Below are 16333 nucleotides of genomic sequence, written 5' to 3' on the forward strand. Positions count from 1 at the left end.
CAAAGCATCAAAATCTTGATATTTAATAATCATTAAATTAAGGAGAGCATTTCTGAAAAATCAAGCATTAAACTTACTGTTAGAATTCATGTCTGAGAGCTGTTCATTTGAATCATGTCCTTCATTGTATCGATCATACTGCTCCACTTCCTCTTGGCACTCATGATGATGTCTTTCATGGCTTCTATGGTCATGTCGTGACATGTGTCTGCGTTGACGTCGCTTCTTTCTGCAACCTCTGGACACTGGAACACTAATGTAAACAGACTGGTGTTCTGAGACAAGAGAGTGGAAGGAAACAAAGAATATAACAGCATGTCAAACAAACAAACAAACAAACAAACAAACAAAAACCCTAACAATAAATGTCCTGTTGATCCAGTGTATTACTTTGGATTAAAAAGAAAAACAAACAAACAAACAAAAAACAACATCCAATAACAGCTAAATTATTAGAAATCTAGGCAATATTTTTAAATACACAAACTCCTTTCATATTCTGGGGATTCCTGTATATGCAAATTCAATTTGCTTTTTTCTTCACACCTTCACCTAAATTTAATCATCTTTTGATTAACTCAGATTACCACCTGCATATGGAAATTATATAATATGAGAATTCCAGCAATATTTACTTGCTTATTATATTACAAAAAAGGTGTCCGGTTATCATTTTATTTCTCAGTTTGACATATATGAGGTGTCATTGTCACCTCGAAAACTAATACAATATTCATCTCATTATCTCTAGCCGCTTTATCCTGTTCTACAGGGTCGCAGGCAAGCTGGAGCCTATCCCAGCTGACTACAGGCGAAAGGCGGGGTACACTCTGGACAAGTCGCCAGGTCATCACAGGGCTGACACATAGACACAGACAACCATTCACACTCACATTCACACCTACGGTCAATTTAGAGTCACCAGTTAACCTAACCTGCATGTCTTTGGACTGTGGGGGAAACCGGAGCACCCGGAGGAGACCCATGCGGACACGGGGAGAACATGCAAACTCCGCACAGAAAGGCCCTCGCCGGCCACGGGGCTCGAACCCGGACCTTCTTGCTGTGAGGCGACAGCGCTAACCACTACACCACCGTGCTGCCCTAATTCAATATTGGTTTATTTAATGTGATGAAGCAGTCAGTCAGTAATAGCCTTTCTTGCGTAATTTACTACATCAGCTCCATCACCACATCAACCATTTTCACTTCAGAAAACGTAAGTCAAAGTTTCTTGGGCGGTCTCATGGTTTGTACAGTGAATTGGAAAAATATTTTCATCTACTCATGCCAATGGATTGATCAACTTTAATCCTCTACTTGTACCATCACTGTATAATTATTGCACTTCACAGCCAATTTAGTCAGTGCTGTTACCCTGGAATACAACGTCCATCCATCCATCCATCCATCCATCCATTATCTGTAGCCGCTTATCCTGTCCTACAGGGTCGCAGGCAAGCTGGAGCCTATCCCAACTGACCATGGGCGAGAGGCGGGGTACACCCTGGACAAGTCGCCAGGTCATCGCAGGGCTAACACATAGACACAGACAACCATTCACACTCACATTCACACCTACGGTCAATTTAGAGCCACCAATTAGCCTAACCTGCATGTCTTTGGACTGTGGGGGAAACCGGAGCACCCGTAGGAAACCCACACAGACACGGGGAGAACATGCAAACTCCACACAGAAAGGCCCTTGCCGGCTGCTGGGCTCGAACCCAGAACCTTCTTGCTGTGAGGTGACAGTGCTAACCACTACACCACCGTGCCACCCGGAATACAACGTATATTCAATATATCTTAATATATTGCACAACAGTAAAACGTGCAACAGGACATCCCACCATCATCGTCTTCATAGCGTCTGCTTCTTTTGCTACTGTGATAATCGTCATAGTCCATTCTGTCAAGATGGAGACAAAGAGAGACAAAAAAAGACAGAGATATAAATGATAATCCTCATAAACTGGCTTATACAATGGTAATTATACCATCCCTTAAACTAATTTTCACATTGTCAACAATAATAATAATAATAACAACAGTCTAGAATCATTATCTTGATTATTATTTGACCTATATTCACAATCCACTTTAATAAAAATGATTTTTTGTTCATGAAACATTTTTGTTTTTCACACCATTCTGTGTAAAATATTCATGTATTGGAGGTGAAGGCAGATGCAAGTGTGGCTTATTTACAGTGATAAAAAAGAAACACAACAACTATGGCTCATGAACATGAAAAAGTAAGGCTATACAATGACAAACAATACAAATAGCAAGACATACAGTAACTAAAGACTAACATGGTATGCTCGACAATACACAACTTCAATATACACTCACCAGCCACTTTATTAGGTACACCCATCGACCTGCTGTTTTATGCAGTTATCTAATCAGCCAATCCGTTGACAACAGCACAATGCATAAAACCATGCAGATACAAATCAAGAGCTTCAGTTAACGCTCACTTCAAACGTAGGAATGGGAAAAATTGTGATCTCTGTGACTTTCATTGTGGCATGGGTGTTGGTGCCAGATGGACTGGTGTGAGTATTTCATAAACTACTGAACTCCTGGTGTTTTCACACACAACAGCCTCTACAGTTTACACAGAACGGTGCAAAAAACAAAAAACATTGAGTGAGCAGTTGACAGTTCTGTGGGTGGACAAACACCTTCCAGATCAGAGGAAAATGGCCAGATTGGTTTGAGCTGTCAGGAAGGATATAGTAACTCATATAATCATTCTTTACAACCATGGTGAGCAGAAACACTTCTCAGCATGGAACAGCAGAAGACCACATTGGGTTCCACTCCTGCCAGCCAAGAACAGGAAACTTAGAATCAAGAACAAGTTCCTATTAAAGCGCCCGGTAAGTGTAACTTCTCATTATACTATAATGTGATTCAGGTAAACAGTAAACAGCCTTGTGATATGGTCAGGTGAAGTGCAGTGGCTGATGGGAACTGTAGTCCAACCATGACAAAACTCTACACTGCTGACTGTTGTGTGAAAATCCCAGGAGATCAGAAGTTTCTGCCATACTTAAATCAGCCCAGTTGTCATCAGCAACCATGCCACGGTCAAAGAAACAGACATCACACATTTTCCCCATTCTGATGTTTGATATGAACATTAACTGAAACTCTTGGCCTGGCTCTGCATGATTTTATACATTGTGCTGCTGCCACATGACTGGCTGTTTGGATAACTGCATAAATGAGCAGTTGTACAGGTGTTCCTAATAAAGTAGACTGTGTGTGTGTGTGTGTGTGTGTGTGTGTGTGTGTGTGTGTGTGTGTGTGTGTGTGTGTACCAATGACAATTTGGGATGGAACAGTATGAAAAATGAATTGAATATAACAGTTCAAGCACACCGTTTTATATGCTTACAACATAATTTTTTGTTTTAAAAGATGAAGTTAAGTATCAAAACAAACTGCAGTAACAATGTGCACAGTTACTAACAGTAACACTTTATAATACTGTTTCATAGGTACAGTGGGGCAAAAAAGTATTTAGTCAGTCACCAATTGTGCAAGTTCTCCCACTTAAAAAGATGAGAGAGGCCTGTAATTTTCATCATAGGTATACCTCAACTATGAGAGACAAAATGAGAAAAAAAATCCAGAAAATCACATTGTCTGATTTTTAAAGAATTTATTTGCAAATTATGGTGGAAAATAAGTATTTGGTCAATAACAAAAGTTCATCTCAATACTTTGTTATATACCCTTTGTTGGCAATGACAGAGGTCAAACGTTTTCTGTAAGTCTTCACAAGGTTTTCACACACTGTTGCTGGTATTTTGGCCCATTCCTCCATGCAGATCTCCTCTAGAGCAGTGATGTTTTGGGGCTGTCGCTGGGCAACACGGACTTTCAACTCCCTCCAAAGATTTTCTATGGGGTTAAGATCTGGAGACTGGCTAGGCCACTCCAGGACCTTGAAATGCTTCTTATGAAGCCACTCCTTCATTGCCCGGGCGGTGTGTTTGGGATCACTGTCATGCTGAAAGACCCAGCCACGTTTCATCTTCAATGCCCTTGCTGATGGAAGGAGGTTTTCACTCAAAATCTCACGATACATGGCTCCATTCATTCTTTCCTTTACACGGATCAGTCGTCCTGGTCCCTTTGCAGAAAAACAGCCCCAAAGCATGATGTTTCCACCCCCATGCCTCACAGTCGATATGGTGTTCTTTGGATGCAACTCAGCATTCTTTCTCTTCCAAACACGACAAGTTGAGTTTTTACCAAAAAGTTCTATTTTGGTTTCATCTGACCATATGACATTCTCCCAATCCTCTTCTGGATCATCCAAATGCTCTCTAACAAACTTCAGACGGGCCTGGACATGTACTGGCTTAAGCAGGGGGACACGTCTGGCACTGCAGGATTTGAGTCCCTGGCGGCGTAGTGTGTTACTGATGGTAGCCTTTGTTACTTTGGTCCCAGCTCTCTGCAGGTCATTCACTAGGTCCCCCCGTGTGGTTCTGGGATTTTTGCTCACCGTTCTTGTGATCATTTTGACCCCACGGGGTGAGATCTTGTGTGGAGCCCCAGATCGAGGGAGATTATCAGTGGTCTTGTATGTCTTCCATTTTCTAATAATTGCTCCCACAGTTGATTTCTTCACACCAAGCTGCTTACCTATTGCAGATTCAGTCTTCCCAGCCTGGTGCAGGTCTACAAGTTTGTTTCTGGTGTCCTTTGACAGCTCTTTGGTCTTGGCCATAGTGGAGTTTGGAGTGTGACTGTTTGAGATTGTGGACAGGTGTCTTTTATACTGATAACGAGTTCAAACAGGTGCCATTAATACAGGTAACGAGTGGAGGACAGAGGAGCCTCTTAAAGAAGTTGTTACAGGTCTGTGAGAGCCAGAAATCTTGCTTGTTTGTAGGTGACCAAATACTTATTTTACAGAGGAATTTACCAATTAATTCATTAAAAATCCTACAATGTGATTTCCTGGATTCTTTCCCCCCATTCTGCCTCTCATAGTTGAAGTGTACCTATGATGAAAATTACAGGCCTCTCTCATCTTTTTAAGTGGGAGAACTTGCACAATTGGTGGCTGATTAAATACTTTTTTGCCCCACTGTAACTAATACAGGAACTAAGCAGGAACAAATGAGGAATACTTAGGGCATTTTTACACTTGGCCCTACTACTCGAGTTCATACCCAGGACCACTGCTGGCTTGTTTGGTGGAGAGGCTCTTAATTCCAAGCTTGCTTTCATATTGAGGAATTCCTGAATTCATTGCAAAAATGCACATATCACTTTTGTACTATCTGTATTGTCACACTGTCACATAAAGCAGTGCTTTAAAGTTCTTAAATTTTTAAAGTTCCACTTCAGGGCGCAGCCATATTGTCATTTTGTGGGTGGTGTCAAAGGTCAGCATGATGTAGAATTGTTGATAGGTTTCCTGTATCTTGATTGGGTTGCTGCTCTTGACAATGCAATGTAACCAGATATACAAGACACTGTTGAAAAAATGGCGGAGTGCAAAGCCTATGGTTGCAAAAATAATAAAACGTGATAATAAGGGAAAGCATTTTTTTTTTCAGTGTTCCATTGCCGACAACTGAGCAACATAAACAACTTGCTAAACAGTGTCTATGCAACTTGGGAACAGGTCACACTTGAGAAAAACTCTCCTTTGGTAGAAATTCTGTTGTTTGCGAGGACCATTTTGAGCCCAGTTATTTTCAAAGGAACCTACAGGCTGAACTCTTGGGTTGTACAGATCACGTTAGACTCAAACCTGATGCTGTGCCAACATTATTCCAACACTGTCCATGGAAGAGGCATTCAGGCCATGCAAGCCAATTAAAGAGAAGATTAAAAAAACCCATCTATCTTATGTAAATAAAGATACAAATTTCCTTGTCTGGTGGTCAACTGTTTATGAGATACGTTCCCTTGCATTTACAGTCAGGGACCCTGTGGTCACCAAAATTCAGGTGAATGCATTACCATATTTCATTAAGTATGGAGCTTCATTCTGCTCCGCTATGAATTGATCATTCTATTCTCCTGGATTGACTAGAAAATGTTTTAGGATTTAAGGGAACGGCCCTCTCCTGGCTCAGGTCTTATTTCACTATCAGTTTGTTGATGTAAATGGTGATTTTTCTATACATACTGAAATAAAGCTTGGTGTTCCACAAGGTTATGTATTAGTCCCACTGCTTTTTTTTTCCTTTATACTTCTGGTTAATATTATTTGTAAGCATGGTATTAGCTTCCACTGTTATGCTGATGACACACAGTTATATATATCTGCAAAGTCAGATAAGAGACACCAGCTTAATAAAATTGAGGAATGTGTTTAGGACTTTCAACACTGGATGCTTATTAACTTCTTTCTACTTAACTTTGGCAAGACAGAAGTACTTGTACTACGACCACATGCAGCTAGAAGTAGGCCTTCTGATTACGTAGTAACTCTGGATGGCCTTTCTGTTTCTTCACGTGCAGCAGTCAAAGACCTCAGCGTACTCATTGACTCCGGTCTTTCATTTGAAGCTCATATCGATAACATTACCTGGATAGCTTTCTTTCATCTCAGAAATATTGCTAAGATAAAAAATATAATGTCACTACATGATGCAGAAAAACTACTTCATGCTTTTGTTTTATGTCTAGGTTGGATTATTGTAATGCTTTACTGTCTAGATGTTCCAATGAATGCATAAACAAGCTCCAGTTAGTTCAAAATGCAGCATCAAGAGTCCTTATTAGAACTAGAAGATATGACCACATCACCCCATCTTACCCACATAGGCTCCCAATCAAATTTCGCATTAATTATAAAATACTACTATTGACCTTTAAAAGCACTGAATGGTCATAGTACCTGAACGAACTTTTGGCCCTTTATGACCTGCCACGCCTACTTAGACCAAAAGGTGCAGGCTATCTGTTGGTACCTCATATAGTGAAGGCTACATCAGGGGGCAGAGCCTTTTCTTACAAATCCTCATAGTTATGGAATAACCTTCCAAGTAGTGTTTGGGAGTCAGACACAGTCTTCGTGTTTATGTATAGGATGAAAACATATTTTTTTAGTCAAGCCTTTTGTTAATAGGTTTTTACTAGGTAAAGGAGTAGATCTGGAGAGTCCTCAGGCATAGAGTGTTTTGGTAAACTGGATGCTGTCTGTTGTCCCCCCACCCCCACACATTCAATCAGGTTTGTTGATGGTGTAGTAGCTGGCTGCTTTATATCCCAGGGCTCCTTCATGACTGTGTTACCTTCTGGCTCTCCCGTTTAGTTGTGTTATCATAGTTAGTCTTGCTGGAGTCCCTGCTTGCACTCAGTGCGAAATGTACAGTATACTGTTCTTACTCATTAGGTGACGTTGGGCATACCTAACAACCTGTGTTTCTTTCTCTCTCTTGCCCGTGACCCTGCACAAGATAAGCGGTTATGAATAATGGATGGATGGATGTGCCATTGTGGTTCATTCCTCCCTCCTGGGGGAAACCAACCTTTACTAAACCACAGTTTTTACCAACATATAAACTTGCATCAAAGCAAGTTTTGTATTCACTCAGACTATTCACTTTTTTTAAAAAAAGGCACAACAAACTATCTGCTAATTTTTGGATGTCGACACCAAGAATAGTTACCATTCTCACGCCTGCCTAAAATGTTACATATCCCACTATGTATTGTGTTTTCTGTTAAATCAGTGTACTGTTCTAATTGCCCTATCATTTACAGTACAATCCTGTGAAATATTTAAGTATTTTGCTGTAAAATAAATACTGTAAATTTGCAGAATTTTTGATCCAATGCATTACACTGCATGTTCTCTGTTTCTGTAAAGCTGGACATAAACTTCTGCTGTCTGATGAGTTGCTGTTTAATGCTGTGCTGAGATATGATTCCTTTTGCCAAATTGCTCCTGATTTCTCATCTGCTGTTCCTATTTCTTTATCTTGGAGCTATATGAGAATCAGAAACAGCTTTAATGTCCAAGGATGCTCACACACACAAGGAAATTCTTTCCAGCTTAGGTGCTTCCTATACATCGATGTTTTAGAAAGCTTTCATGTCATCTTTCTTGTAATCCCAATGGGCCAATGTCATCTGATGTCTTTGTGGTGAGTGAAATGAGGCAGAGGCACATTATTGACCTAAGGGCCTTAAGTGATACCTGTGGTTAACTGGAGGTTCTGCAAGCAGGAATGTCAGGAATTCCCATTTTAAGAAATTTAAATGAGAAATGTCATGGCAAATCTGCTTCTATGATGTAAAGTCTTACACAGGCTCAGAAATAACTGCCTTCTGAGCACATAGAGCAGCATGTGGACATGTAGCGTCACCAGATCAATATGAGGAAAAGCCAATGAAGATGTAATTAAAATAGGGCTCCAACTGTCATAAAACCCCCCACACTGATCGTCAGCACATATATAATTATTGTGTCATTGGATGTCACATAACAAAAAATCATTATAACTCATTCAGACAATGAAATGTAAATTAACTAAATAATAATACAATCGCCTTAAAATAATGAAACCGAAAACAAATAAAGTAAACAATGCAGAGATTTTCTATAAAAAGAGTACTTGCTTGCAGGCTCTCCTATGAGACAATATACCATGTGTATACTCAATATCATCAGATCACCGTCCTTCATGCTAAATGAACAGCAGCTCTTGGGGAAGCCAATAATCAGCATTGACAGTATTATCGATTAACCTGCAAACCACTAGGAAATGTAGACAGTTTCACACTTCATCTTTATATCTCTCTCTATCTCTGAAATTTAATTGCGATAAAGAATGTACCGCAGGACCCTGTTTTTCAACTGTAAACTACATTAAGGACAGTACATTAGCCACACCATTGAACTGCACATGGTGCAACTGAAGCCTCCGAAGAGACGTCACACCTACCCCTGAGAGATTTAAGTAGTAGCAACCTTTTTGGCTATTCAAAGATGAATAAGTGCTATTTTACTAAGTACCTGATATTTTCAAAAAGGTATAGTTTTTGCTTTTCACTCTGGATACTATGCCTATTCAATTCGGGGATAAATTAGGACTAAAATTAGCTCGTGTTTAAAAAGTATTTAATTTTCTGTAAAGCTGCTTTGCAACAATGTCTGTTGTTAAAAGTGCTATACAAATAAACTTGACTTGACTCAGAGTGTGCTCCGTCTCATGCCCGAAGTCAGCTGGGGTTGGCTCCAGCTTCCCCCCACAATCCTGATGGATAAGTGGGTGGATGTAATGTATATGTGACAAATAAAATCTTCTATTTCATTTAACTCTTACAGTGTTCACTCATGTAGAGCTGAACACTGTAGGACTATAAATCTATAAATACATGATTTGGAGATTCTGTTTTTGACTACTTATTTACTTATTTTGACTACTTATTGAATAATCATTCCTTGGGTGTCAGTAAAACATAGGATTTTATAGCTCTAAGAAAAGTTGCTGAGATTGATTGGAGCTAGATCAATCATTCAGTGATATCAAACAAATTTCAACAATAACATCTATTTGGATGTCTAGGGGGAATACAATAACCATGATATAATATTTACATTTTATAAGAGAAACCCTTACCTTATAAACCAAGAAGTATTAACTCACAGGTGGAGGAGAGCTGACGTGGGACACATAAGCAGTGTGACAGTTTATATCTATAAAAGAAAAACAAGAAAATGAACTATGCACTACTGTAAAGCCTGGCTAAAAACAAATACTCGTCACTATCTTACTTTTAGCACTAGCACTGTGTGGATGGTCGAATGCCTGAGGTCTGGATACGAGTACACAAAAGATGATTGGGGCAGATGGTCTATACGAGGCACAGCAAATGGCATGCACACTGCGCAACCTTGTGACAGTGATGCTTTTACTTGCTTTTGTACCACTGAATTTGTGAGGATAGTTTATTGAAAATATTGTGAAAAACAATGATAATGAAAATATCAATATATTATTCAAATGTTAACAAAGCAATGTATAAACGAAATATAATTCTGTTCACAGGAGCAAATTGCTATTAGGATATTGGGGGCATGTCACTACCCTTGATTTTGTCCCAACCATTTGAAAAACGTCTAGTCTCTAGAAACTATTGCATATAATAGCTTGTGGCAGGAGGTGTTGAACAGATTTCTACAGACATACATCTTTCTTCTGCTGGTGTAATTTCTCTCACTCACTCAAACTGATCAGTGGACCTAATCATTTGGTTTAGGCATGTTGGATTAGGGCAAGATGAGGATACAGAATCCATTTCCACTGTAGAAAACAGGATGCCAACAGTGATTGGATGATTATAGAATTTATAGATTATAGACATATCCATCCATCCATTATCTGTAGCCGCTTATCCTGTGCAGGGTCACAGGCAAGTTGGAGCCTATCTCAGCTAACTATGGGCAAGAGGCAGGGTACACCCTGGACAAGTTGTCAGGTCGTCACAGGACTAACACATAGAGACAAACAACCATTCACACTCAATTTAGAGCCACCAATTAGCCTAACCTGCATGTCTTTAGACGGTGGGAGAAACCAGAGGAAACCCACACAGAGAATATGCAAACTCTACACAGAAAGGCCCTCGTTGGCTGCTGGGCTCAAACCCAGGACCTTCTTGCTGTGAGGCAACAGTGCTAACCACTACACCACCGTGCCACCCCTCATCTCATCTCATCTCATCTCATCTCATCTCATCTCATTATCTCTAGCCGCTTTATCCTTCTACAGGGTCGCAGGTAAGCTGGAGCCTATCCCAGCTGACTATGGGCGAAAGGCAGGGTACACCCTGGACAAGTCGCCAGGTCATCACAGGGCTGACACATAGACACAGACAACCATTCACACTCACATTCACACCTACGGTCAATTTAGAGTCACCAGTTAACCTAACCTGCATGTCTTTGGACTGTGGGGGAAACCGGAGCACCCGGAGGAAACCCACGCGGACACAGGGAGAACATTCAAACTCCGCACAGAAAGGCCCTCGTTGGCCACGGGGCTTGAACCCGGACCTTCTTGCTGTGAGGCGACAGCGCTAACCACTACACCACTGTGCCGCCCCGTGCCACCCCTATCTATCTATATCTATGTGTGATAGTCATTTAATTGATTGATTAGGTGATCACCTGAACCAAATCTTATTCAGTGAGGAACAGTATAAAAACCACTGCTGTGGTCATCACTATCCTCTTGCAATAGAACTAGTTTGGATGGCAAAAACAGTGCTAGTAGTACCTTAAATTTAATAGAAATACAAAAATATCTATTCATCATACCAAAAATGTTCCCCAGATCTGAGGAGTGGCATAAAGTCACCCAGGAGCAAGATGAAAGCCTGTTTCATATTTTCATGTTTTCATATATTCCACCAAATATTGAGCTCTGAACTCATCCTAAGTTCAGACATTAATGTGTGTATATACACACACACATGGTGCAGTGGTTAGCACTGTCGCCTCACAGTAAGAAGGTTCTGGGTTCGAGCCCAGTGGCCAACGGGGGCCCTTCTGTGTGGAGTTTGTTTGTTCTCCCTGTGTCTGCATGGGTTTCCTCTGGGTGCTCCAGTTTCCTCCACAGTCCAAAGACATGCAATTAGGTTAAATGTAAAGTGTGTGTGCACCAAATTTCATGAGTTTTTGTCCACGGGAACTCTCTCAAAAATGGCCAAATCTTGAAGTCAAACAGTAATCCTTTGAAAAATTCTAGGACCTTTAACTCCAGTGCTCAGGCCCGAATTAAGTAACTATTTTTGGAAGTTTAGGTGAGGTCACTGGAGCAAATCACTGGCAAAAAATAAAACAAGTATATAATGAATAAATTAAATAAGAACATAAAATTAACAGTGCACCTCCTCTCTCATTTTAACAAACATTGTCTTTTTTCTTCCAAACTTCATCCTCGTGTCCTGTAAACTCACATGAAAGGAAAAATCTCTTGCTTGTGTGGGCTTTTTTTTGGCATCTCATGGGATCCTGATGCACAGCTTTCATCTGAACATAATACCATGAGACTCTCAAAAAGTGATTCAACAAAGTATTAGTTTAAGAATGTGCACACTTATGCAACAAGCCTATTGTATGGTTTATTTTATTTATTTATTAAGGGGTGTGTAGACTTTTATATCCACTGTAATATTACACAACAATTACATATAACATTATCAATTTATTTTTATGACAGATTTCCTCACCTTCTCTTCACTGAAAGAAAATACTGTGTTTGTGCTAAATAATCTTTTACAGTTGATTTCTTTCAGCAGCAGCAGAACGCAGGAAACAAAACATCAATCTCATCAGCAGCCTTGAAATTATATGAACACAAAGCACTAACTAAAAATCTCTGCAGTAGCAGCTCTATTTAGTCGTAGTAATAATGTATAGACTTCTCTTTAATCTACACAGTAGTAGGCCTAAGTAACCAGTATTTACCTGTCTGCTTTATTGCTCTGCTTCTGAAGATATTTATTGCACAGAAAATTCATTAATACATCATGTAACCTTAGTAGTGGGCTGTTTCGTGCATCTATTCATGTATCCATCACATCCCTCACTGGACGACTTAAATGAGCTTGGATTTACCCTCAGAAAAAGAAAAAGTCAAAGACATCCTACCTTAAACATCACTGATGCAAACTATGCAGATGATCTCATCCTAATGTCAAACACAATTGAAGGAGCAACCAAACTCCTACACTCTCTCGAGCAAGCAGCATCTAGCGTAGGACTGTATGTAAATGCAAAGAAGACTGAATATATAAACATCAACTGTCACGGAATCATCAAGTCATTATCAGGTACTCCAATTAACTCAGTGGAAACTTTTTCATACCTTGGTAGCAACATCATATCCTCAGAAAAAGACATTGACATCCGAATTGCTAAAGCATGGTCAGCTCTTAAACGGCTCTCAATCATTTGGAAATCAAATCTTCCCAACAAAGTTAAGAAAAACTTTTTCCGTGCTGTAGTTGAATCTGTCTTGCTCTATGGTTCCTCAACCTGGACCCTCACAAAAAAAATTGGAGAAGACACTAAATGGCAACTATACTCGGATGCTCAGAGCCATTCTCAATATCTCATGGCAGGAACATCCTACAAAAACCCAACTTTATAGCAATCTTGCCCCCATCTCAGAAGTTATACGAGAAAGAAGACTCAGATTAGCTGGGCATAGTTTCCGAAGTAAAGGTGAGTTGATCAGTGACCTAATTCTCTGGAATCCATCTCATGGTCATGGAAGTGCTGGAAGGCCTTCAAAGACTTACATAGACCAACTCATCCGTGATTCTGGACTCAACCTTGATGAATTACCTACTGTGATGATGGACAGAAATGCTTGGTGTGATATTGTGAAAAGAATCCGAGCAAGCTCGATGCGATGATGATGAAATTTTATGTGTTTAACTCATATCCCAGTGTACCTGAATTCATCCTACTATAATCAAACCAGGGTTGTCATTAGTGGGGTTAAAGGTAGCAACAATGAACCCACATCCTTTCTGGCCACAGCAGACACTCTACTACGTCTCCACTGCCACAATGTGATGACAGGAATGTGGGTTCTTGGCATAATGACAACGTTAAGCGTAAACATTCACAAATAATTTCTGAGTTATTTGATTAAGACTGAGGATGATAATGGTGGCAGTTTGTAATTGTTCGATTCACTTTGGTAGTGCTTGCAAAGCTTTATTTATACTTTCTCTCTCAGTAAATGTTGAAGCTGAGCAGGATAAGTGGTGACCAACCAGAAGAGCTGCACTTTTGTTGAAGTTTTATGCTACTGCCCACTGATTGGACCAAAAGGCATGAGCACCAATTAATTGAGCCTCATGTTTGTTGTTAGCCGAGTCTGCCATGTTCTTTGAGCAAGCGTACTGTTACAATCATGATCTGATTTCAGTGTTTTTATGAACAACATTCTATTATCACTATTCTCTCTTCATTTTGGTGCCTCATTTCTTATGAAAATTCCAATTTATTCGGGTAAAATTTTATGATTGATTATTTAACAGCACAGATGTTACTGCTGTTACTGTGCAAGTTGATTACACCAACATTTATTGACTATAATAAAGACTCAGACAATGTTTTGTTACATTTTTGACAATGCTTATTAATTTATCTGGTTGCTGGTGCGACACAGGGACGACCTGAAAGAGAAAAGCAGAGCTGTGTTAGCATACACTGTGTGTGGACACACACATACGTACATCACAATAATTGTGAAACCTTTTATCATGGTTTACAATATTATGACAATCTTGTTTTACCATTGCAGTATTTAACATAATTGTACTACTGTATTCAAAATTTTTGTCACTCCACATATGCTTTGTTCAGTTGGTAGCTAACTACATAATGGGAAGATACATTCTGTAAGACATTTTCAGGACAGTTGTGACTCACGATATGGTTGCACCCTCTGAGTCCAGGCAAAGGAAGCCTTGTGTTGCTCGTTGGTTTTGGTCAGCATCATATGCAATGGTCTCCCGCCCAGGATCTTTCCGTTCAGCACTTCTATCGCATTTCTGGCTTCATCTGGAGTGGAATACTCTACAAATCCTCTGCCTCTTGAGCTTTCATTTTCCATTATCACCTGTCAGGGAGATATAGAAAGTAAAAAGTGAGTGTTACACACTCCCATGTGGCTAATCATAAGGAAAACTGAGTAATGTCTGTCCAGCAAAATATAAACTATGAACAGCTGTGCTGTGTCATGGTTCTGGTATTGCACCTCCCCATAGCCGATATGAATCTCTTTTATGTTAAAGGTAATTTCTGGTAGCAGCTATAGAAAAAAGCTCCCTGCTACACACTTATATCCTTGTGTTGCAAGTGCACATAGGTTTTGACCTAACAGAGTGAGGAAAGGATTAAAATATAGGGATTAGTAGTTGAAAGTGACCTTTGCTCTGATGACGCTTCCAAAGGGTTGGAAGTACTCAAGCAGGAACTCATCATCCACGCTGTAGTCAATGTTCCTCATGAAGATTTCGCCAGTCTACAGAACAGACAGCAGAGTCAACATCTAGTGTGTGTGTGTGCATGCATGTGGGTGTTTGTACTGTGGGATTTAATAATACATACTCATCAATCACTCAGTATTAAACAAATTCTTAAGCTAAAAATGTGACTAAACACAGCTGTGATCAAAAGCTGATCCAAATCATAATAGTCCCGATAAAAGGCACTCAAAATATAGTCATAATAGTACCTGTGCTTGTACTCTGCTGCTCATCTTCTCAAGCATCTTCTTCTCTCTCCGAGGTGTTTGGTTTCTCTCTGGGGTGGCATCTATAGGTACATCCGATCATTTCACTTTAGAATACAAATCAGTAAGTTCCACTAATTTACTTACTTTAATAATATACATCTACTTTCAATGTTTTAAATTGCGTCAGATTTTGACACATTGCATTCACTCATGTATAAATTCTCAGTCCACCACTGGTTTTATAGTTACACCCTGACCACCCCCAAGCATACTGAGACCCAAACTGCACTCTTTCAACACCAGTGTTGTTAAACATAACACAAAACTAATCACACGGCTGTGACTCACGCTGTGGCTGGATGGTCAGTACAGGCTTGTGTGGTTCCGTAGTCCGGCTACTCTGAGATGGACTCGCATACACAGGCCTACTGCCCAACAGCCTGCCGTTCATGTTGATGATGAACTTTCTTGCTTCATCGCAAGATGAAAAAGTGACACATTTCTTGCCACTTGAACGGCTATTCTCCCTCATGACCTGTAGAGGACAGTGAGAAGATACAGAAAGCAAAGAATGAGCATTACATGCATTATACATACAATGTAAAAACATTCTTAGCTCATTCACGTTCAGAAAATTCACCATTTGAGAAAAAAACCCCACCCCACTACACACTCATCTCCTTGTGCCGCAAGTACACACTGCTTTTGATGTAATACAGCAAGTAAGGGGAGGTGAACACAGGTTCTTGGGAAAGGAATGAAATCTAGGGCAATGATTCCCAACCACTGTGCCACGGCACATTAGTGTGCCGTGAGAGATTATCAGGTGTACCGTGGGACATTTATCCAATTTCACTTAATTGTTCCGAAAATTATTTATTTACTGCAAATAATTTTGTCTTCGTTCATCTATGCCAGCGAAGTATAGTGACCGGCAGAACAATTAAATACTTTTCCAATAGATGGCAGCAGGTAGCTAATTAACCTGTGTATCTACCTGTTGCCATTCAAACAATAGAATTAGTAATGCTTCAGGTGTGACAGCGGTGATAGCGATAGATAAATATTTGAAAAGA

The 16333-nt window shown here is 39.9% G+C and overlaps 1 protein-coding gene across 1 annotated transcript in view; it reads right to left on the reverse strand.

Annotated features, from left to right (window-relative positions):
* slc4a5b (solute carrier family 4 member 5b) overlaps positions 1-15029 on the reverse strand; it is an 81040-nt gene extending 66011 nt beyond the window's left edge. The window contains exons 1-5 of the mRNA XM_060909615.1: positions 14949-15029; positions 14450-14639; positions 5205-5274; positions 1854-1912; positions 78-275 (exon numbers count right to left, since the gene is read on the reverse strand). Of these exons, the coding sequence (XP_060765598.1) occupies positions 78-275; positions 1854-1912; positions 5205-5274; positions 14450-14639; positions 14949-15029 (598 nt within the window). The remainder of the gene's footprint in view (positions 1-77; positions 276-1853; positions 1913-5204; positions 5275-14449; positions 14640-14948) is intronic.
* Between the last annotated feature and the right edge of the window lie 1304 nt (positions 15030-16333).

This window comes from Neoarius graeffei, chromosome 25 (assembly GCF_027579695.1).
Source record: "Neoarius graeffei isolate fNeoGra1 chromosome 25, fNeoGra1.pri, whole genome shotgun sequence".
NCBI classification, from domain to species: domain Eukaryota; kingdom Metazoa; phylum Chordata; class Actinopteri; order Siluriformes; family Ariidae; genus Neoarius; species Neoarius graeffei.